This window comes from Mytilus trossulus, unplaced genomic scaffold, assembly GCF_036588685.1.
Source record: "Mytilus trossulus isolate FHL-02 unplaced genomic scaffold, PNRI_Mtr1.1.1.hap1 h1tg000070l__unscaffolded, whole genome shotgun sequence".
Classification (NCBI taxonomy): Eukaryota; Metazoa; Mollusca; class Bivalvia; order Mytilida; family Mytilidae; genus Mytilus; species Mytilus trossulus.
In genome coordinates, this window is record NW_026963294.1 from 3,829,396 (window position 1) to 3,852,885 (window position 23,490).

General features: G+C 32.2%; 1 protein-coding gene across 1 annotated transcript; it reads right to left on the reverse strand.

The window, feature by feature from the left end:
* Positions 1–5,509: 5,509 nt before the first annotated feature.
* LOC134699544 (uncharacterized) lies at positions 5,510–17,504 on the reverse strand. The gene is made up of 6 exons (XM_063561137.1): positions 17,384–17,504; positions 16,456–16,596; positions 12,138–12,416; positions 9,733–10,065; positions 7,945–8,280; positions 5,510–6,318 (listed from the first exon to the last, which is right to left on the reverse strand). Exons 1-6 carry the CDS (start codon positions 17,502–17,504, stop codon positions 5,525–5,527), a joined length of 2,004 nt encoding a protein of 667 aa, XP_063417207.1. The 3' UTR covers positions 5,510–5,524.
* Between the last annotated feature and the right edge of the window lie 5,986 nt (positions 17,505–23,490).

Consider the following 23,490-nt stretch of genomic DNA (forward strand, 5'->3'; position numbering starts at 1 on the left):
CTGCAAGTTGACTCAGGCCTTGTGCATCTTATCAACATGTATCCTTACTGAATAAAATATTTGCCACTGGACAATCGTTACAAATACAGTAGTTATTCCATAATTTCACAAACGTTCGTCATATGATTTTGCTTCTGTTTGTCGTTGTGCTTCTTTGTAAGGACATTTGTTTTATTTAGCTGATGAGAGTTTTTATATAACCTCATATGCATTCGGGCGCATTACGTTTGCGCGCATTTGGGTATTAAAAAAATTTACGTTTGCGCGCAGCTTTTGATAATATTTGCGCGCATTTATTTCAGAGGAAAACGGAGGTAAAATTAAAGGTAATATAATAAAAAATATAAAAATATAAATGACTATATTTGTTAATTCTTATTATAAATATGTCTATCAATTTTTAATTCAAAAAAATATGTGTTCATTTAAATAATATATATATTGATCATATTGAATTATATAACAAAATATAAAGTTAGTGATGATGATAAATCCCGTATATCTTAAGGCATACATGTAACTTCATTGCGAATATTTCATAGTGAATAGTGTTTCAACAAAAAGTGATCGCTTTTAAATTAGTAAATAATTTAAGTTAGTTTGTAAAGCTGTGTCGAGGCACAAATATGGAGTTTCGTTTGTCTGAAACAAATCGGGGGAACATCATAAGTATATGATGGATTTTCTTCCCGTATTGATAGAACACTGAAGTTAGGGGATATTTTTTGGCGTTGCACTGTTAAGGATTGAAAAGGCAGAATAAAAACTGACGATTATTCAAAAGCCATTGTAAATGATTACTGTGAACCGATAGAAGACATAAAATGCTAGATCTATGAAATAGGTCCGGTGTAAATCAATGAATATAGAAGAAGAAACGTTTATTCAAAAACCCCTGAAGAGTTTGACCATTATTCTGCTCGAATTTCCACTTTCAACTCCTCATTGATGAGCAGGGTACTTACACTAACGAAAGGGGGACTTGTACTTGAATAAATAAATACGTATTCTTACCTGTGTTGACCTGAGTTTACCTGTCAAAAAAATGCGCGAAATGTAATCAAAAGCTGAGCGCAAACGTATTACTAATGATTTTTGCGCGCAAATGTAATGGTAATGCGCGCAAACGTAATGCAGTAAAGTTGCAGCGAAAAACGAAATACCGAAGAAATTTATCGAATTCAAGTTAGGTCATTGAACACACCTTTTCAATAGTTGATACTGGTAAATTTTCAAAAGTTACTGATGTTTATTTTAGTATGAATCAAACAATACCGTTTGATTTGCACTGTTCAATGCCATGATGTTTCTCTATTAGATATTTTCGGAAATACAGCTGCCTAGTTATAGCGGTTCGATAACATGATTCAGCAGGTTATGAGTTTTGAGCTTTCAGTAGTTTTTTTCAAGTTTTCTAGTGTCTTTTAACTTGTCCCTGTTTTTGATTTTTATTTTACCAACAGAACAGAACTAAGGGCCTTTTCCGAAATATCTTTCACAGTAGTATTGATTTAAGTGACTGTTACGAAGTTCTGTTTGTACGCTCTTCAATTCTTATATTTTTGGTCCCACTGATCAAGGTTCAAAGTTCTACCCTGCCCTGTGTGCATTAGCTTTTCCCAAATTGAATAAAGGAGTAGGTCCGGTAAGGGCCGATTTTGGCCTCAATTTTCAAGTTCATCTAACGAAATATCTTAGACACTTTTAAACACTTAATAAGTGTCTATTTCAATTGATTCAATAAGTTTATGTGACAGATTTTAACTGATTTAGTCATTAAAAACGCTCCTATTCAAGCTTAAATATGAAAAATCTATCAAATATGCCAAAAATCGTCATTTTCAATTGGTTTTTGTCAAAAATGAAAGTGGCCGCATCCGTGTTCATCCTCAATCTTTATATATATTATGTATTATCATCAAATACAACTTACATTTCAATATTATGAATCAAGACGAATGCGGCCACTTTCATTTAAGACGGAAACCGTCTAAAATTTAACTAAACTGCTAAAATTGTGAAGATTTCAGTAATTTACCATGACTTAATGATGCTAATACCGGGTATAGGTGCATTGTATTGTCAAAAAACAGTCCATATTTATGTAGCAAGATCATTCTACTTTCCAACAAATAGCTTAACGATTACATTTTCACAATTTTGTAAAACTGCTATATTTTGGGGCCAAAATGGGGTCTTACTGAACCTACTCCTTTGACTTTTTTTTACTTTACGGAATTGTGTTTATAGTCAGGCCGTTGATAGTCTACATTACAGGTATAACTGCTATAGACATGAGGTGTTTTAACATGTTTAACATTAAACAAATTGTATTTTGATAAAGACGCTATGGTATGTTGATCTCTAGATAGTCTTAACACAAATAATGAAATATGGTATGATTGCCAAATACCCTTCTATGACTAAATGACGTAGATGTAAGCAACTATAGGTCACCGTGCGCCCTCAATAAAGAACAACACCCATTCTGTGTAGTGAGCTTTAAAAGTCAAACGAGAAATCAAGCTGCCTAATATATGATAAAACAGTTAACAAAATAAAAACAAATATGACAGACAGCAACCAACACCAACTACTGAATTATAGGCTTCTGACTTGGGACATGCACATAAAGCTTCTGATGTCATTAAACATGTTTGCGAGCGCTCAATCCAAACCTAACTGGTAACAGCGATGTAACATTGTACGAACAGTGAAGCGGGACCAATAGAAAAGTAACTGTCCTACTGATAAAGGCAATTTGGTAATCAAACTTATTAAAAGTAGTTTTGTACGGAAGCCGTAAGGGGACACACAAATTTTTTTTTTTTTTTAATTCGAGATCACGATAAAACATTTCCGTTTTACCGACATCGATAAAAAAATATATCGTTATCTCGATAATACGAAATTGTTATATCGAGATCTCGGATAAATATATCGTTATCTCGATTTATTATAGCGTTATCTCGGATTATTATATCGTTATCTCGATTAATAATATCGTTATCTCGATTTATTAAAACGAGATTTGGGATTATTAAATCGTTATCTCTATTAAATATATCGAGATATCGATAAAAATATATCTTTATCTCGATGAAAATATATCTTTATCTCGATAAAACGAAACCTCTATTTCTGAACTCGTCATTTTGATGTAACTAACAAATATTCAAATTATTACCAGAAAAAATTTATAAAAGTACTCTTTTTAACGAAATAAATATATCGATATAACGATTTAAATATCGAGATAAGGATATAATTATATCGAGATAACGAAATAATTATATCGATGTAACGAAATAAATAAATATCGAGATAACGATATAAATGTATCGAGATAACGATTTATTTATATCGAAATAACGATTTAATTATATCGAAATAACGATTTATATATTCAGATAACGAAATATTTTTTTATTTTTTTAAGGTCCCCTATGGGCTTCCGTATTAACTTAATTCATTCATTTATTTAGTTGCGGAGAATAAACTAGTTGATTTCCCTAACTATTTTTATCAGAAATTCCTTGTTTCAATGTATGGACGACCTGAATACCAAAACGTATAATTTTTTTATATAAATAATTTCAGTTTTAGATGTCGACTGATTGGCTGACGTTATTTTGTTATCAGCCCATAGACATAATCTAGTCATGTGAACGTGATTATCAACCTTTTTTTCATGGTTTTCTACGGTTATAAATGGAATTTAGAATTAAATTATAAGAAATAACTGTAATATGTTTCTGTCTATTCGATATAACATAAAAAATGTGGTGCACACTGTCAATATCCCACTACGCGCGTTATTCAGTGTGCACCAAATTTTAAATGTTATTTCTTCATAGACAGTCATTCCTTAAATCTAAAAATACTCAACGTTATCTTTTTTTATTTTCACGTTAAGTTTGCTGTTCTTCATCCAATGTTTATAGATATAACATGTCAGTAGTGCCGCAATAACAATAAAAGGGGTTACGGAGGACCTAAATGCCAAAATACGCGTGAAAATTAAGAAATAGCCAATTTTGAATAATGGAATGGATATTTTGAATAATGCAAATGAATGGCCTGCTGCGACCCTTCAGCCCCTAGTTACAGATATACTTCATATCTCATTCGAAAGCATATTATTGGAGGAACAAAAGGTATATAGTCAATATGTTCTAATTCTTTATCTTCACGCGTATTTTGGCATTTAGGGGGTCCGTAACCCCTCTTATGGTCATTGCGGCACAATTGACACGAGATCTCGATACATTTAACAGAGATAACGATTTAATAACCCGACATCTCGTTTTGATAAATAAGGATAACGATATAATAATCCGAGATCTCGATATGATCAATCGAGATAACGATATAATAATTCGAGATATCGATATAACAATTTCGTTTTATCGAGATAACGATATATGTTTTATCGAGATCTTTGTAAAACGGTAATGTTTAATCGTGATCTCGAATTAAACAAATATTTTCTAATTTTTTTGTGTGTCCCCTTACGGCTTCCGTAGTTTTAAAACCACTTTGATTGGTACTTTTTAAACATATTATTTTTTACACTATCGTGTTATATTTGTGAGATGAAGAACATCAATAAAAGCATCGCTGCTTTGCTATCAATGTTGTTTTTATGGGCGTGTAGTGATTTGAATCTAAATGATACAACATATCCTTTCTTTTTATATTATTGATTAATCTGTTTTCACCAAATTGAATGTAGTCCATTGTTTGTTATTCATCTTTGACCCTTAAAGGGTCAGGGCGTACTTGGAGAAGATTATCTAGAAAAGCATCAAAATTGCAGTATTTTGTTTATTTACACCAATTTGAGATCAGGTACTTTCAAAAACAATCTCAATTCTTTCTAAAAAAAAAAAACTAATTTGAAGATATTTTTATTCAGAAGAAAACAATTGTGAGAAATACATGTCTGAAAAAAAGATAAATTGTTCATACATAAATTTCTAATAAAAATAAGTATAGGGCCACCGAATTTGTTTTAAATGTATATACAATATTCAAAGTGGTGTTCTGGGGTAAAATAATACTACAAAACGTTGAAATTAGCGTAACGTCATTTCATAGAAACCGACAACAAAAGACGAATAAAAAACGAGTAAGCAGTTTCTTCTTCGTTATTTGAACCTGTCGTGTACTTGAAGATATGAAGAATCAAAAGTCAAGTATATCATGTATATGTTGAGCATATACAGTTATAATTGATACACCAGATATAATCTCATAATAATAATATTCAAAGAGAACAAAGAGACAAACAAACCAGCATAAGAAAGCTAGGAAATAAAAATAACAATATGAAATAAAAAAAAATACGAAATTAAAACATACAAACTGTCCAAAAATCACAAGTGAAATAAAAAAATAAATAATTATGAAGTTAACTTGACCAAAAACTGTGAATGGTTATGATTACAATGTAAATAATATTTTTAATTACCGAAGGGTAATAAGGTTCTCACTCACTAGTAGCAAATGAGTGTGTGTTCAGTCAGAGTCGAAGATTGACATAATCTGTTAAATAATTTGTTTGTTCGTCAATGTCAGATGTTTCCCTAGCACTATCAGCTTCCCCACATGGATTAATTATAAGACTATATTGATGGGTCTCTTGGTTATCGCGAATAACTATTTGGTACGGATTTTCGTATCCGTCACCGACATTTAAACCCAATGATGGCGTGACATCTGCTTCCATTCTAGATTCATCACTACTTGATGAACATTTTGAAGTTGCGTTTCTATTCGTCAAATGTTTTTCATGATGTTTTCTTCTTTGAAATGCATGTAAAGACTCGTCTGATGAAGCAGCAGGTTCGTTACGGGTGCGTTTGTCATCGTGAACGATATCATCAATAGATATCGCAGGCGACACATCAAGTGTAGCTTCTAAAACATTATTTTGTTGCACTGCATTAACTTGAGATTCGTGATCTGATACTCTCGAAGACGCATCTGTTTCAGTTGTACAATTCATTGCAAGTGGGTTGTTAATATTGGTTGTGGAACATGCATCTTGAAGATTAAGGTTTGTTTGGGTTTGCTGAATTGGTCCTCGTTGATCATTAGCTAACCGCCGAAAGCCAGCGGCTTCATAAGAAATTGATCCTATTTCATCGTAAGTGTTATAATGCAACGGCTCTTCTATATTTACTCGCCTTGTTCTAGATCTCTTTCTGATAGTCAAACAGATGTGAATTACGATTATGTAGACCAATAAACAGGCGATAATGCTACTACTTGTTATCAGTAGGTATCCATGCTTCCCTTTGATTTTACTGGATTCTAAATTAAACAAAAATAAGCTGAATATTTAAAGAAAATGTTTTCCCAAAAATATATTGGGATATTCTTCTTCAGAATGTTTTGTTTTTAATGTTAATTTAATATATTTAATTGCAATAAAGTCTTAACGTGTGTGTTTTAAAACAAATACTTTTCTTTTAGTCCCCTTTTCAAGGTGTATAAAAAGATTGAAGACATACTGTAAATCTCATCTTCTGTTAGAACATTCATTGGAACTTCATAACTTTTTTGACAAAAACTTGCAAACGATTCTTACAAGTTGTCTAATTACACTCCCTTTTGCAATAATGAACTTAGATAAGTAATGTCTTTTTTAAAGCTTTTAAGACATTTGGTGATTTAAGGGCATACTTAAGGTTATGCAAGTATTTGGATGGTGATGTTCCTTTGGCACCATCTTACGGTGTTTATATATCACAAATCGTTCGCTATGCCGTGTCTGCTGTGACGTTTTGGATTTTAATGACCTGTAGTTGTTAATTTCTGTATCATTTGGTCTCTTGTGAAGAGTTGTCTCATTGGCAATCATACCAAATCTTCTTTTTTTATATTCAAGTGAAAATTAATCAGAAATCAACAGATTATAAATATGATAAATCGCTAAGAATATTTAAAAAAAAAACAAAAAAAAACACTTTGACCTTTGGTCGGGTTGATGTCTCCTTGACGCACTCCCCGTTTCTGGATCCATTCTCAATTTTACCATTGATAAATTTTGTCTAATTTTGAAGGCAATGAAATGCATGGATACTGCATTATTTTAGAGTTCCTGTGGAAAGTCTGGAAATCTTAACTGGTCACATTCATGTCAAAACCTTACAAACGATTTAACAGAACGATGATTTTAATTTTACTGCCTACACAAATGGTTTAATATACAAAACATCAAGGATATTATAAGAAGCTCAAATGATAAAAAACGTGATATGGTGAGTCGCGAAATTGTCCGTTTACTTCTAAAATTGTCCGTTTAAAATTTTTGAAATTGAAATAAAAACTAATGCTTCAATCCCTTCAGGCAATGTTCGCCTTAGATGGATTTGGCTTCTTTTTTTTGTCTTTTTTTTTGTCATAAAGCTCTTCAATACTTCGGTTCTTATAAATCCTTGACTTTCAAATATTTGGCTTTGAGCGTTCTTGATGAAGGTAAATACCGAAATGCGCTTCGAACGCATGCAATTTATATAACTGTTGTTTTCATTTTTTACAACTTATTATTCAAATACATACACAGCAATATCGATATTACTAATCACTTAATGCTTGTCAATTCAGCGGACATAACATTTCTTATGAAGTGATTGACTGAATATATGTTTTCTGTGGACGTCTATCTGTGGTGTTCAGATGCACAATGGGTGAAGGTACAATACGGCTCAATAAAAATATGAGAGAACGAAAAAACACTCTATAGAAAGTCAAATAAAACAAATTCCATAAAACCATCAACAGATTAATACAGATGTTACCAAATGATCTTATAATTGTACTGAAATAATGTAGTGAGTATTGAGCTGAAATTTAACTTTAAGTGTGTCACCGAAAGAGCCAATAAATTGAAATCATTTATCACATAATAAGCATAATCAGTCAAAATTATATTACCAACTGCTATGACTTCGAACTTATAGGAAGTGACTCCAAGTTCATTCGTTGCCCATATCTTATACACATGGAAGTCAATACTGCTTACAATGTTTGTTTGAATAGTTATGTTATAGCACATGATATGCCCTTTGTTTCCAAAAGCCGTATACGGCACAGTTAAATTGGCCAACATGAATTCAAGTTTTATTTTGTTTTGGTTATGGTCGGTATCAACGCCTTCTATCCATATATCCTTTATTGTAGGGTCACTGTATATGAGAAATGTTAGTGCTAACAGTTTATCTAGTTCGCCATGCTTGACATTTCTGTTTTCAGGTACAAATATTGGTGCACCTGCAATAAATAGCAAACATTAATGTTGTAATTCAAGAATCAAAAGATAAACTGATAATAATACAATTGTAATGATATTTATAACAATGAGATAAAGAAGCGAACAATTCAAAACGTCAATAATAATAATCACTAAATTCTTTGAATATCTAAATTTCGGATAAGAAATAAGATTTATATAATGATTCGTCACAATGATAAATGAAAAGAAATTAATATCACGTATTTCATGTATGTGCATAGAATAAGTAATAGTAACACAGAAACAGTTCAACAACCAAAGAAATTGACGATGAACGATTGAATTAAATGCAGAATACACATTAAAAGCTTACAAGTTGTTATGGTTGGCATTTGTTTTTGTAAAGACCAATGGAAGTTATTTGGGTTCATTATATTGAAGACTTTGTCACTTTAATAGGCCATTAGTCCGAGCAGTAGTCTAATGCCACATGTTAAGATAGTCGGTAAGATAAATTCGTTACACAGTATGTGCGAGTGACCCTAGCTTCGCTCTCAGCCAATATGGAATTTACTGAACCCTTATATATCGTATCTGAGGTCACTACATACTCTGTAACTAATATATATTTATATATCTATATCTATACAAGTCTTAATTGAAAACAACGTTCCAACCTTTTGCGTCAAGATAAAAACCGCAATTTTTATACGTGTGCATTTAAAATTAGTTGTAGAGGGGTCTAAATACAGTACAAACAACATTTTCCAAAAGACCAAGAGTGAAAAAATATATTTTAACAAAAAATATTTGACAAACAGGTCGAACAACTGATGTTCTTAAACCCTACTGACTGCCATTGGCGATTGCCAAATAAAATTGATCACAAGATGTAACAAAATGGATCTTAATATAAATTTAATACTAAACAGAAAAGAAATTTAACTTGTGGCCACGATGTTATGCCACACACATACGGTGTCAATATTTTATATATTTATGAGTACTACTTACTGAGCTGACGATACTGTCGAAAATTAGCAGTCCGCTAGCTTTAAAACTAAAAATCCGAAATACTTAAAAACGAAAATGTGGACAACAATGACGGATGGTGAAATTTTTAGAAGCATTGACATTTATTAAGTTCTGGGGCCTCGGTGGTCAAGTGGTCTAGTTAGTTCTACTTCTGTAATCACTAGATAGTTTACACTGAGAATGTGAGTTCGAACCCGGCCGTGCGGGTGCACAAGACTCCAATCTTAATTGACTAGGAATGTCAGTTTTCCTATCGAAGGTCGGTGGTTTTCTCCTGGCACTTCGGCTTTCTCCACCAATAAAAACCAGCCGCACCGAAAAAGCCCAAAATGGCGCCAAAAGGTGTTGTTGAAACACTAACAATCAATCAATATTACGTACTAAATTGTAATTGTAACATCCAAGTATTGGCCCTTATATGGTCGTACAGTATTTCAATTCTAACATATTTTTACCTGTAGCCTTGATGTTGAAACTGAAGGAATCTTCTCCTATTGCATTACTTGCCCATATTCTATACATTTCATATTCATTGCTTAACATTTTGAATTCAAATACTATTAGTTCGCCTTTGATATTTGCATTGCTTTCAAAATCTGTGTACTTCAGATTTGTTTCAGACATGTTAACATCATTTATTGTTTCGTTTTTTGTATACCCTGGAGCGACACCTTCTATCCATATGTGTTCTACAATTGGATTTGAGAATAGAAAAAATGTCACTGTTATAGTTTTATACAGTTCAGCAAACTTTAGTTTTCTGTTCTCCTTGGCAAACATAGGTGGACCTGTAAACAAAGTTTGAAGTGTTTTTCAATATTAAGAAAGAAATCATATAGCAAAACATTTCTAGTTCAAATAAATGGGTAAATCAATGTTACAACATGCAATACTCGTCATTACCATAACCCATAGAAGCATATTATGATATGAAACACCTGAAATGTATAAAGAAAATATCTTTCTTACAACTTGATTTGATAATGTTGATTATTGTGTTTATAAGATACATTGGATATATGCCATATGTCGCAATCTTGTTTTATAACACAACAGAACAAACATCAAATATTAGAAAGAAATGCATGTCATATTTGAAACACTGTCATCTAATTTTTCAACATTATGTGATGTATCTTATTCGAACAAATATAGAATATAATAAAAGTAATGTGGTTTCATTAAACATTATTTTATCTGGTTTGAGTTTGCTAAGTAAGGCGCGAAAGTTTATATTTTTTTAATAAATGAATAAAGGGTTAATTTACTCTTTTTTGTAGCCGGAAAACAAATACAGTGATCGCAATTTTCATTCTTTTGACCTGTCTTGTAAGATGCATTTTTGATTCATTCATAGAGTAAAAAATTCGTAAGGGTTCCGCGGAACCTAGTGTCTCGCATTCGTTTACTGTTAATCGGAGACTCAACAAAAATAAGAGGAAAATTCCATAAAAATATTCCTCTTGATACTATCATTTGGTTGTAAGAAGCTTCTGTCCAAGTTTGGTAAAAATTTAGGTTGAATCTAATAAATGTTTTAAAAACTTTTACTGCAGACTGTATGTGATGTTTACTGGAAGAAAAACTAAGTCCATTTATAAGTAATATACATATAAAAAGGTACAAAATTTTAACAAAGTTTCCTTCTAGATACTAGCTTTTGCTCTTACACAATCTTCTGTCCAAGTTTGGTACAAATCCATGATAGTTTAAGAAAGTTATAAAATTTTAGAAATTTTAACCTTAGAGTGAACGTATTGATTGTTCCCTGCAGAAAAACTAAGTCCATTTATACGTTAAATACGGAAAACATGGATTTTTTTATAAAATTTACTTCTGGATACTATCTTATGATCATATACAAGCTTTTCTCCAAGTTTGATACAAATCCAGGATAGTTTAAGAAAATTATAAAATTTTAAAAACTTTAACCACGTTTCCCGGCAGAAAAACTAATTTCATTTATAAGTAAAATACGAAAAAAGGGAATTTTATTTTTACAAAATTTACTTCTGGATATAATATACTATCTTGTGATTTAAACAAGCTTCTGTCCAAATTTGAAAAAATTTAAGATAGTTTAAGAAAGTAATACAAATTTCAAAAACTTTAACCACAGAGTGAATATTTGTAGACGCCATCGACGACGACAGCGACGCCGACGGAATCTAGAATCGCTATGTCTTGCTTTTTCGACTAAAGTCGAAAGCTTGACAAAAAGAAAAGAGGAGGTGAAAAAATTGCTTGGATATGTCTAATGATTTCCGACATGAAACATTTTGATAATATAAAACACAAGAAATAATTATGCATGAATTGATCATCTTAATATTTTTTGTATTGCATTACCGTTACCTTGGTGACATAGTGCTCTTGAGAATAAATTTCCCAATTAAATTACTTGTGTTATATTATTTGGCACATCTGGAGTAGTACAAGGAATGTTGTAGTATTTTTTTTAGAAAATCATTCATGATTATGATGATAACAATATAAACAAATGAATGGTGTTCTGTGGAAGAAAAGAGGTGCATTGTACCATGTGATTTGTTGCAAACAAAATTGAGGACCTCCGATCTTTTGTTTTATATCGCTGCTAATTGTTTAGCACTAGTTTCACATCTTTTTATCAGTATTTCGCTGATCAATACTAGTATACAAAAAAAAAATCTCTCAACTGTTCCTCCGTTTTACTTAATGGAACCTGAATTGCTCATTGGAGATAGTAACATGCAAATGATGTGTTGATTTATACATTCTTCAAACCACATCACAGATTGGTTAAAATATATAATATAATACTAATATAATACTAACCATCATAACAAATCACTTTATTCTTATTTTGTAGCCGTCTTACCTTGGTACACAAAATATTCAGAACTTTTTTGCAACATACTACCATTCGCATCACGTATTATATTGGATACAGTGCAGACATAGCGGCCATTCATCTGATATTGATATGGAATGGTTTGCAGAATCAATGTCCCATTTTGCAATCCGTCAACAAAACGAACATGGTCACCCTTTTCTGATTGATGTTCCCATTTGTCAAATGTGTACGTATCAGGGAAACCATCAGCAGCTAAACAATCTATGCTATTTTCTCTCAAGATGACAGTAACATTCGGTGCATCTTAAAAGAAAAATCAAAGCAGAACTAAATAAATGTTTGTCTTAAAAAAAAAGTTTCATTTTAACATCACCTTGAAAGTATAAGCATTATAAATATTAACAATATTTTAAGATTATTTTTTTTCTTTTTCATATAGTAAAATCGGTACTGGTCAGACATCTGACTTGAAGTCATTCCAGAGCTGTAGTCCAGTCAATCTAGCATAAATTTGACCCTAACCCGAAGGTAATTGCAACAGAAGATGTTAAAGTTGTAATCTTTAGCATTATACCCCAAATATACACAGAAAAAAAGTACCATAAAATCTAACTTGAGGAAGACTAGAACAATCACCATTTAAAACTCCTATTGAGATTTGCATTGAAAAGGGAGATAACTCTTGCAAAAAAGGCAGAAATATCAACTAAAATTGATACAAAAATATATGTTTACTGCTTCTGTTCATCAGAATGTATTTATTCTTGATTTTTTAGCAGTCTTTAGAGTATAACAAACAACTCTAAAGGTGTTTTCATATCTTTTATCAAGCTATAATCTCGATATCGTAATTCATTAGTTCACCATTTATTGAATTTTTCAACATGTCAAGGTAAAGAATCGCAAATTTAATCAAAATAATTAAGCATGTATTCTTCTTTTTGTGGTTTAAAGTTTCTTAACATAGGCAGGTTGCTGAAAAAATATAATATGCAGGTATAAACAATACCAAATTTTCACATTATTTTTTCAAAATGGTCACAAAGCTTCAAATTTGCAATTTCTTTAATGAACAATGCACGAAAAAAATAAAACTACCAAAAAAAAAAGGCATAACATTTCGGTTTTGTACATTTTATGAGTAGAAAATTATATAATTTAGTCAAATACAAACTTACAACCCCATTAAAGTATCATACTATACCTAAATTTCAAGAAAAAACAACCAAAAACTTACCAAAAAAGACTTATTGTTGTAAGAGTTATCTCCCCTTCCAATTTTAATTTCCATAGGAAATTAAAAATGTTGATTTTGAGTTTTTCTCAAGTTCGATTTTATGGGACTTTTTTCTGTGTATATAAAGGGCATAATGCTATAGATTAGAACTAAAACATTTTCTGTTGCAATTAGTTTGAGGTGAAATCTTAGTTTGGCTGGACTACTGTCCAAGTAAAATACATGAAAGAATTTACATGTTAATTTTTATTTTTCTCCAAGAATATACACTGGTTAAACAGAACAAATATGGAATATGTCAACACAAATTCACGAAATATGTTTAAATCCATAATTAAAGAAAGTAATAAATACGACAAAAAAAGTATTTGTTAAAACACTGATACACATAATATCTATGATAAATGAACACTTGAAAAAGATAGAGATGGTATATTGAATTGCCTTTTAAAATACTTCCGACCTGACAGAAAAAAAAGTATAACACAAATATCGACCTCCAAAGCAATATCTGAAAGGGGAAGGCCACACACAATGACAAAGTCAAACACTATCAATTAACGGAGGAAAGAAAACAACAACTGCGATATTCCTGACTAGGTACAAGCATTTTCTGAACACAAAATGATTAGATTTTGCCGCTTTGCAAAAGTCTATATACAAGCCTTTAGAAAATATTTAATTAGTTGCATTCAGGGTTTACCTAAACTCAGAAAATATCCTTAAATTTAAACCACACATATAACAATGAATACGCGGTATACACAAATTGTTTTTTGTTAAATGATTGGTAATTTCTGTATTTTATAAGTATCCTCACAATTTCTACATTTTTTATTCAGAAATAACTCATATTTATCAAATGTTCATGAATGTAGAAAAAAAACATAATTTTTAGCTGTGTATTTATCAAATTTTAAAAAATTGCACTATTCACATTTTCATGACAATTGGCCCATATATTCTTCTTACGTAATCAAACCTAATGCCATTTTAAACTAGAGGCTCTAAAGAGCCTGTGTCGCTCACCTTGGTCTATGTGCATATTAAACAAAGGACACAAATGGATTCATGACAAAATTGTATTTTGGTGATGGTGATGTGTTTGAAGTTCTTACTTTACTGAACGATTTTGCTTCTTACAATTATATCTATCATGAACTTTGCCCATTAGTAACAGAGAAATATATTTGGTAAAAATTTACATAAATTTACCAAATTAATGAAAATTGTTAAAAATTGACTATAAAGGGCGATAACTCCTTAAGGGGTCAATTGACCATTTAGGTCATGTTGACTTATTTGTAGATCTTACTTTGCTGAACATTATTGCTGCTTACAGTTTATCGCTATCTATAATAGTATTCAAGATAACCAAAAACGGCAAAATTTCTTTAAACAATTTATCTCTATCTATAATAATATTCAAGATAATAACCAAAAACAGCAAAATTTCCTCAAAATTACCAATTCAGAGGCAGCAACCCAACAACCGATTGACCGATTCATCTGAAAATTTCAGGGCAGATAGTTCTTGACCTGATAAACATTTTTATCCCATGTCAGATTTCCTCAAAATGCTTTGGTTTTTGAGTTATAAGCCAAAAACTGCATTTTACCCCTATGTTCTATTTTTAGCGGTGGCGGCCATCTTGGTTGGTTGACCGGGTCACGCCACACATTTTTTAAACTAGATACCCCAAAGATGATTGTGGCCAAGTTTGGATTAATTTGGCTCAGTAGTTTCAGAGGAGAAGATTTTTGTAAAAGATTACTTTAATTTACGAAAAATGGTTAAAAATTGACTATAAAGGGCAATAACTCCTAAACGGGTCAACTGACCATTTTGGTCATGTGACTTATTTGTAGATCTTACTTTGCTGAACATTATTGCTGTTTACAGTTTGTCTCTAACTATAATAATATTCAAGATAATAACCAAAAACAGCAAAATTTCTTCAAAATTACCAATTCAGGGGCAGCAACCCAACAACCGATTGACCGATTCATCTGAAAATTTCAGGGCAGATAGATCTTGACCTGATAAACATTTTTACCCCCATGTCAGATTTGCTCATAATGCTTTGGTTTTTGAGTTATAAGCCAAAAACTGCATTTTACCCCTATGTTCTATTTTTAGCCGTGGCGGCCATCTTGGTTGGTTGACCGGGTCAAGCCACACATTTTTTAAACTAGATACTCCAAGGATGATTGTGGCCAGGTTTCGTTAGATTTGGCCCAGTAGTTTCAGAGGAAAAGATTTTTGTAAAAGCTAACGCCGGACGACGGACGACGGACGACGGACGCCGGACGCGAAGTGATGTGAAAAGCTCACTTGGCCCTTTGGGCCAGGTGAGCTAAAAAAGAGGTGTCCATGAACTCGTTTTCAAGTTAAAAAAAGTTTGAATGATAAAAATCCGTCGACAACTAAATCTTTTCCCGCAAAATCATAGTTTGACGTCGCGAAAATAACAATTTACGTTAACAACGTCATTACTTCCCCTGTAACTGTAACGTATGCCCGTAGGACTATAAATCTTAATGGAGCCTTGATAGCCAAGTTGTCTAGTAAGTTTGTTTACTTCTGTATCACTAGTCTGTCAAAGTTCAAATTGTAAGTTCGAGTTCCGCTTGGTTCGTTCGACTATAAATCAATTGACTAGGAATATAATTTCCCAATAATGTTCGATGTGTCTACATCAAATAGAAGAGTGGCGAAAGATACCAGAGTGACATTCAAACTAATAAATCGGAAATAAATTGTCAACGCCATGTCCAAAAAAGGAAAGGAGAAACTTACAAACAATAGGACAAACAAAAACATTAAAAACAAAGATTAAGCAACACCACACCTCCCCCCAAACCCCAACACAAACAAAAAATGGGAGTGCCCCCGAAGGGTACACAATTACCGCTACGAAATAGTCAACAGTGCTGAAAGTGGAGTTTAAGTGCAACCAATCAATCAATTTCAATAATGATACTCACAATAGACATGCAACGTTACATAAACCATTGACCTCTGATTTTGACCCTTGCATCCGTACTCGTTAAGATTGTCGTCTCTATCTGGGTTGAAAGACAAAGTCACCATACTACTATTACTTGTTGATAATGTGGTATCGTTTTGTTTTATAGAAAGTCCATGTACATCGTGTCCAGTTATAGAAACACATGATATATTTAAATTTGTTCCTTCTTGTCCATATATTACATTAGCATCGCTCTGATTGAGAAATCTAATTGCTACAAGTATCAAGAATAAAATAAACATAAAACATACTATGACTTTGTGTAATCTTGCTTATTTTAGGGGGAAATCGATCCAATGCTGAACATGTAACATCGTGGTTCAAATAAACCAACAAAATCCACGACTATTGGTTTCACACAAATGATAATAAAACCACATTATCTAGTCTTTATTAATGTATGTTGCGTTCAGTAGAATGTTATAAGTATTTACGTTTTTCGATTTTTGCCGTGGAGTGGTCAATGTGTAGACACGTAAAAATCTGGTTGTTTGAAAAAATATTCCGTTCATATTTCATTACAAAATTACAACTTGTCCATAACATAAAATATACCGACCAGTGTACGTAGCCGCGAGAATCATAACTTTAACGATTATGTGAGTCCTATTTTGATTGTTTCATTTTGACTGGATTTCAGTTTGGGGGATTGATGAATGCATATCGGAATATGCTGACTCTGTAGACGTATCCAATCAGGGTTACCTTGACTTCCCCTTTCTTTATAATCGATTTATGAGATTTTAACATTATAAAATTACCGTCGACTTTGTAGATAGATATCAATAATGCAAAACGTCTTAAGTAATATAGCTGCATACGTTCAATACAAATTAGTCTGTTTCCCGGTCGTTATTGAAATTCTTGACAATTAATATTTGTATATTCCGAAGGCATACTGAATGTTTTACGGAGGGGACCAACCTAAATACAAATAGGCTTACACTTATATTGCCTAGATGATGCAACTACTATTGAATTATCAAAACCGTAGTACTTACGGGCAACCCATATCACAATAGGAAGTAAATCAATGTTGCAATCATATTTCCCAGCATCACGTGATGTAACATTTGTTATTATCAGTCCGAAATCCAAAACATAATCAAATGTTCCTTCCATCGTCCCCCAAAAACTCCCGCCAGCCGTATAAGACAATATTCTTGAAGAGGGGGATGTTGAATTTTTAGTAAACATCAAGTCTATTGTTGACCTGTCCTTTCCAAACTTTACTTCGTCTTTTGATTTTAGAGAGATGTCTACAAACGAATATTAATAATAAATTAACAAATGTTTGTTCAGGTCAGAAGCCGATATATGATATCAGGTATTTCCTTCTATTGTCTGAGGAAACTTAATTTTCAAAAATTGTTAAACATTTTTTTTTTTTAAATCGTATTGTCTTAGAGCATAGCTTATAGGAAATAGAACTTTCAAAGGTGCACAAATCTTGATAGCTTCCTAAATCCGAAGAGATGAATGTTTTATACATCCTTTTATATTTTTTTTACTTTCGAACATATGATGTAAACTTACATAGATGTTTTCTTATCCGCTTGCATTTATACATTCAAATACACGCGAGCATTGATAAAACAGTACTTTTGTGTTTTATGACAAATATGTGTATGCTTTTGTTACGTCGGAAATAATTTTGAACAAAATGACGACTAACTTAAAAAAAACTGTGTGACTTTACATTAACAGCGCTGAACATCCCAATGTTTAGAGGGGAGAATGAAACTCTGCAGGGTGAACATCTATTACTGTTTTATACAGTGTTATTATCTCTGATATACTCATATACTGTTATCTAGAATTACTGCAGTTCAAGCATTTTTTTACATGGGAGTACAAATCAATAATAAACGACAGGTTTATTATTGATATGTTTACTCCCAGGAAAAAAATAAACATTGTGCTTTTATTAAGTGTTAACTTTAGTAACGTTTCCAATATTCCGTCATCAGTTTATTTATCATAGCATGTACTAAAGCCTGGTATAGCATAGTAACTAATTTGAAGTGTCTCACCTGTTTCATTCAGTTGTATACTTCCTATAGTATTAACTGATAGATCAAACCATCCTAATTCTGTTGGTGTCTGGAATGTTATTCTTAGTATTTCACTTGCTATGATTTTATACTTGTGTGTCTCATAGTTTCCAAATGTATCTGCTATGACACTCGAATTTAAATCGTTGGACATGAATTTGCATCGAATACGTTGCTCAGGATTACTGAAATTCAGTTGTAAGTAAGATCCAGGAGTAGTGTAGACTGGTTTCAATGTAATGCACATTCCACCTGTAAAACTCATATATGCTTCAGCAATATTGGATTGAAAACATCTTCTAGAACAATCCCCTTTGATCAATTAAGAGTTTGCAATTGATCACGAGGCAACGTTGGCCTATTTAACTACAATTGGTTTTATCATTTGTGTCCGTCTCTGCTAATTATGCTTTTCAAATGTATTTTTGCATATATGGCTCTAACATGTTAAGGCTAGTTTTGGGTTAACCATTTATTTAAAAGTCCGACAACCGTATTGATAGTTACTATAGTCTGTTACATCATTCTGACTTTTTTTTTATGTCACAGGTTGCCAATGATATGTCCAAATTGTCGGATATGTAGTCAGAACCACTTTTCGTCAAACAACGATTGGTAAGTATCGTCGACTGTCATTTAAAGAAGCAACTCGATAGATGTTACAAGATAGATACACCTGGGTTGCGTTCAATATCTGATCAGCTATATAGTGCTATGTAGTGCTACGTAGATTTACGACTATTGAACGAGTAGCTAGCCTAGCTGCTATCAATATCTATGTTGCTAGGATAGCTACAAGTTTAATAGTCATAAATCTACGTAGCACTACGTAGCACTATATAGCTGATTCGATATTGAAACGAAACCCTGAGTACATACGGGATCACTTAAAATCGCTATTAGTTTTTAATGGACTTTTTATTTTGCCAGGTACCAAATGTTCTGTGAAATGTGTTATGAATTGTTCTTTCAAGTTGTCTATTCGTCGCTTTTAAGAAATAGTGGTGTTTCATTTTCTTCGACTCACGATAGTTAAATGTATCTTCTAATTATTTCTATTTAAGGGGGCTCGCGGGTCTAAATCGATTTTTTTATTTAATATAGGGTTTCGATATATTTTTCATAAATGAACTTTGTCTTATACTTAATGGAAAATGAAATAAAACAAGTGAAACTGCGAGCTACTGCTCACTGATGATACCCCCGCCGCAAGTGGATAATATTAATAGTGTAAAAATATGCAAGTGTTCGGTAGACAGGAAGTTGTCGAGTGATGAATTTGAAAACGCATCACACGGTAAAGCTGACTTATATAAATCCTGAAACCAAATTTCAGAAATCCTTGTATTGTAGTTCCTGAGAAAAATGTGACGAAAATTTTCAACTTGGCTATCATGTGTAAAATCATACAAGTGTTCGGTAAACAGGAAGTTGTCAAGTGATCAATCTGAAAACGCATCACACGGTATAGCTGACTTAGATTAACCCTGAAACCAAATTTCAGAAATCCTTGTATTGTAGTTCCTGAGAAAAATGCGACGAAAAATATTCATGGGACTGACGGACTGACGGAAGGACAGAGAGAGGTAAACAGTATATCCCCCCTTTTTTTTAAAGCGGGGGTATAAAAATGGGGTCACCGTTCATTAACGATCACAATCTATCTTCGAAAGAAGCATACATCTTTGTTCATGTCCGTTTTTTTACTGTTGAACTAATAGGAGAAATAGAAATTATATCGAAATAAAAAAAGAACTCAATTACAGAAATCGCTTAAATTTTACAATTATTTAGTTTATGTGCAGCTTATTCGAGAGAAAAAAATATAGGTCACCGATGAGTTAAAAAAGATATTTTAATTTTAATGCCAAAAAATGGTATTTTTGCACCAAAGGGATATAACTTGGATCTTTTTCAATGATATCTACATTTTAAAGTCAGCTGGGGCCAACACGAATTGATTTTTTGGAATGAGTTGTGTGCTATATGATAAAGTAAAAACTACTTTATGTAATTTATAAAATTTAAAATGAAAGATAAGTGTTTAAATTTGTTTCTGAAAATCTTATACTCGCGAGCCTCCTTTAAGACCAAAAATATCTCGTTCTTATTACCTCGAATGATTTTTTATAAAACTCAGTTTCCTATTCTTTTTTTTTGATTTTTTGTTGGGCAATTATTTCCAACTTTTTTTATTTTTACGTGTACCAATATATGATCCTGGTATCTTTATTAGTATTTACAAGAATATTCTGTTTTTTTCTTAACTTATAATCCCAAGGGTGACTGGGGAATAGAAATATGGTCACTTGGTCTTTCGACCGGCAGTAGAATGCTTGCCGAAGTTGGGCGTTCGTTTGGTTGTGCGGGATGTATTAAGTTCGCAGTCACGTCCGGTCAGAATGGGGACGTTAAATTCGATGTCTCGTGTAAAGAGAGTGCCATCCTCTTTGCAACAACTCTTTGAGGGTCCGTAGGTGGACTGTTGCAAGGCAAAATTGCTGTCCCTATCCAATATACCCTCGTTTCCAGTGGCAGTCCAAATTTCCCCAACCATCATCCCAAATGGCCTCTATTATGACAATACCTACCTATTGTATTCATTGTGAACTTGTTCTCGTCCTGAATATGCATGAAATATTTGCCACTGGACGTTAAGTAACCAACAATCAATCAATCTTAACTTATATAATCTTCTATTCCTCTTTTTCATACTATATTAACCTCAAAATGGATAGCAAAAAGGCATTTGACAATACGCATAAGTTATTAGTCTTCAAGTTGACATGCCAGCTACAGTGTTGAAAATTGAAGGAGATCATGAAGATGTTTCCAATGCTCCGCTCCGCTAATCGAATACTGTGTTTGAAAATTCACGTTGATATAATAAAATTGAGAATGGAAATGGGGAATGTGTCAAAGAGACAACAACCCGACCAAATAAACCTATCAAATATCGATTCAGTTCCCATCAGGTCCAAGTTTTTATAAGATGACTTTAAAAGTAGGAATCGGAAATTGAACTTACTTGAAAAGAATATCAGTAACAGGCCTGGCATACTCCCTGTTATTACCTAAAACACACAGACTGTTTGTTAATTGAATTTAAAATAAATGCAAAATAATACTAGCGTACGATTGCATTGCTTATTACTCGTTTAGCAAGAAACGAAACATGTGGCTAGGTATACTCAAGTTGGAGCAATAACGTTTTCTCTTTACGTATGTCATAAAATATGACAAAGTTATCCGAACTATTTGCTTATTTGCTGAAAGTAGTTTAAAGGGCACATCATTTCAGTGTTAATCGCATTTTGTCTTGCAAGAGACATGTGAAATCGAAGTCGGTGCTGGTGATCGATATTGTTTATTCTAATAAAAAAGAAGATGTGGTATAATTGCCAATGAAACAACTGTCCACAAGAGACCAAAATGACACAGACATGGACAACTATAGGTCACCGTACAGCCTTCAACACTGAACAAAGCCCATACCGCATAGTCAGCTTTAAAAGGCCCCGATAAGACAATGAATGTAAAACAATTCAAACGAGAAAACTAACGGCCTTATTTGATAAAGGTTCTAAGCCAACAGTTTAATATATAACCGTCATTTACGATGTTATTGATATTGTATGTGATATCCTACGTGAAATTTCAAATCTAACTCGTTTTTATGTAACATAAAATTGGTTAATCATTTTTTTTTTAATCATTTTCTTTTTCAAATATAAAAAATAAACGATATTTAACCTCCCCACCGACTAAAAACACCCATTGAATTGAAATATCCATCAAAAACTCACCATAGTCATTATAAAGTCATAAATGTTACATTTCCTGGTACATTGTGGTATGAAGAGTTGTACTATGACCTGTTAACTTAAAGTCCTTTTAAAATGTTTATGAATATTATTCGAACACTCATTGTACATAACAACATTAACAATACTTTACATAGTTGAAATAAAATAGCATGTTTTCATGATTATTTTTTTACTCATTTTTTCTCTGTATAAATAAAAGTTTATGCTGCATTGAAAAATATATTTGGATGTTAAAACCACTAGTTAAAAGTGTGTTCATAAAATGTTTTGCGGGATTGGTGTGGACTAGTACAAACAGCTTGAGCACAGATAGTTGTATATTTTGCATAACTTCCATGTCGTCTGCTTAAATCCAATCAAACTGTTTGGTTCTGCGATGCTAGTATGACTGAAAAGAAAATCTAGAATCAATTATCTCTTATCTGTGTTTTTTTCTTTCAACAACATTTTAAATGCTATCTATCTATCTAAGGGTTACACAAGAATATATATGTGGCTATTCCCGATGCTAGCAGACTATCAATCTAGAAGTTCTATGATCTTCTCCCAACTTTCAAACTAGCCATAATTTGAATCGGTTATTTTCTTTTTCTTTTATGCCAAACATACACACATTGGGGTAGTGGGTTTGAATTTTGATGAAGCCAATGTTTTTGAAGCCCAAACAAAAACAAATCATGGAATATTTATATCGTAAGCAGCTACTTTCGGTCGCAATGTTCCTCTTTGTGTCTAAACATAGTACAATGAGAAGCTAAATGTAATCTTGCCTGCTCCAATATAAACTTCTAGGGAACTAAGAGGGAACAGTTTTATAAAAAAAAAAAAAAAAAAAAATGTGTTTCTTGAGTTGGTATATATTACTAATATGGTATACACTTCTTATTAGCATGTCATTGTAAAAAAAACTAAACATCAATAAACAAAGTAAACATTGATCCTGTATCATATAACTATGATTTAAAATCACTTTTATAGTATCACAAAATAAGTTTTGGAATGAGATGATCGACTTAACACACCAATAGACATCTACAAAAACAAAAAATGCAATTGCTGAAATGTGTAAAAAAACACATTTTCGAAAACAAAACAATACGGATGTACATGTAAATACAAGGGTCTTCCAATCTACAATGACTAGTCTTTTTAAATATAAAATACCGGATGTTGCTTTTGAATACCACTTAAAACATCAAAGAACAAAAAGTCAGTCATCAAAATTCA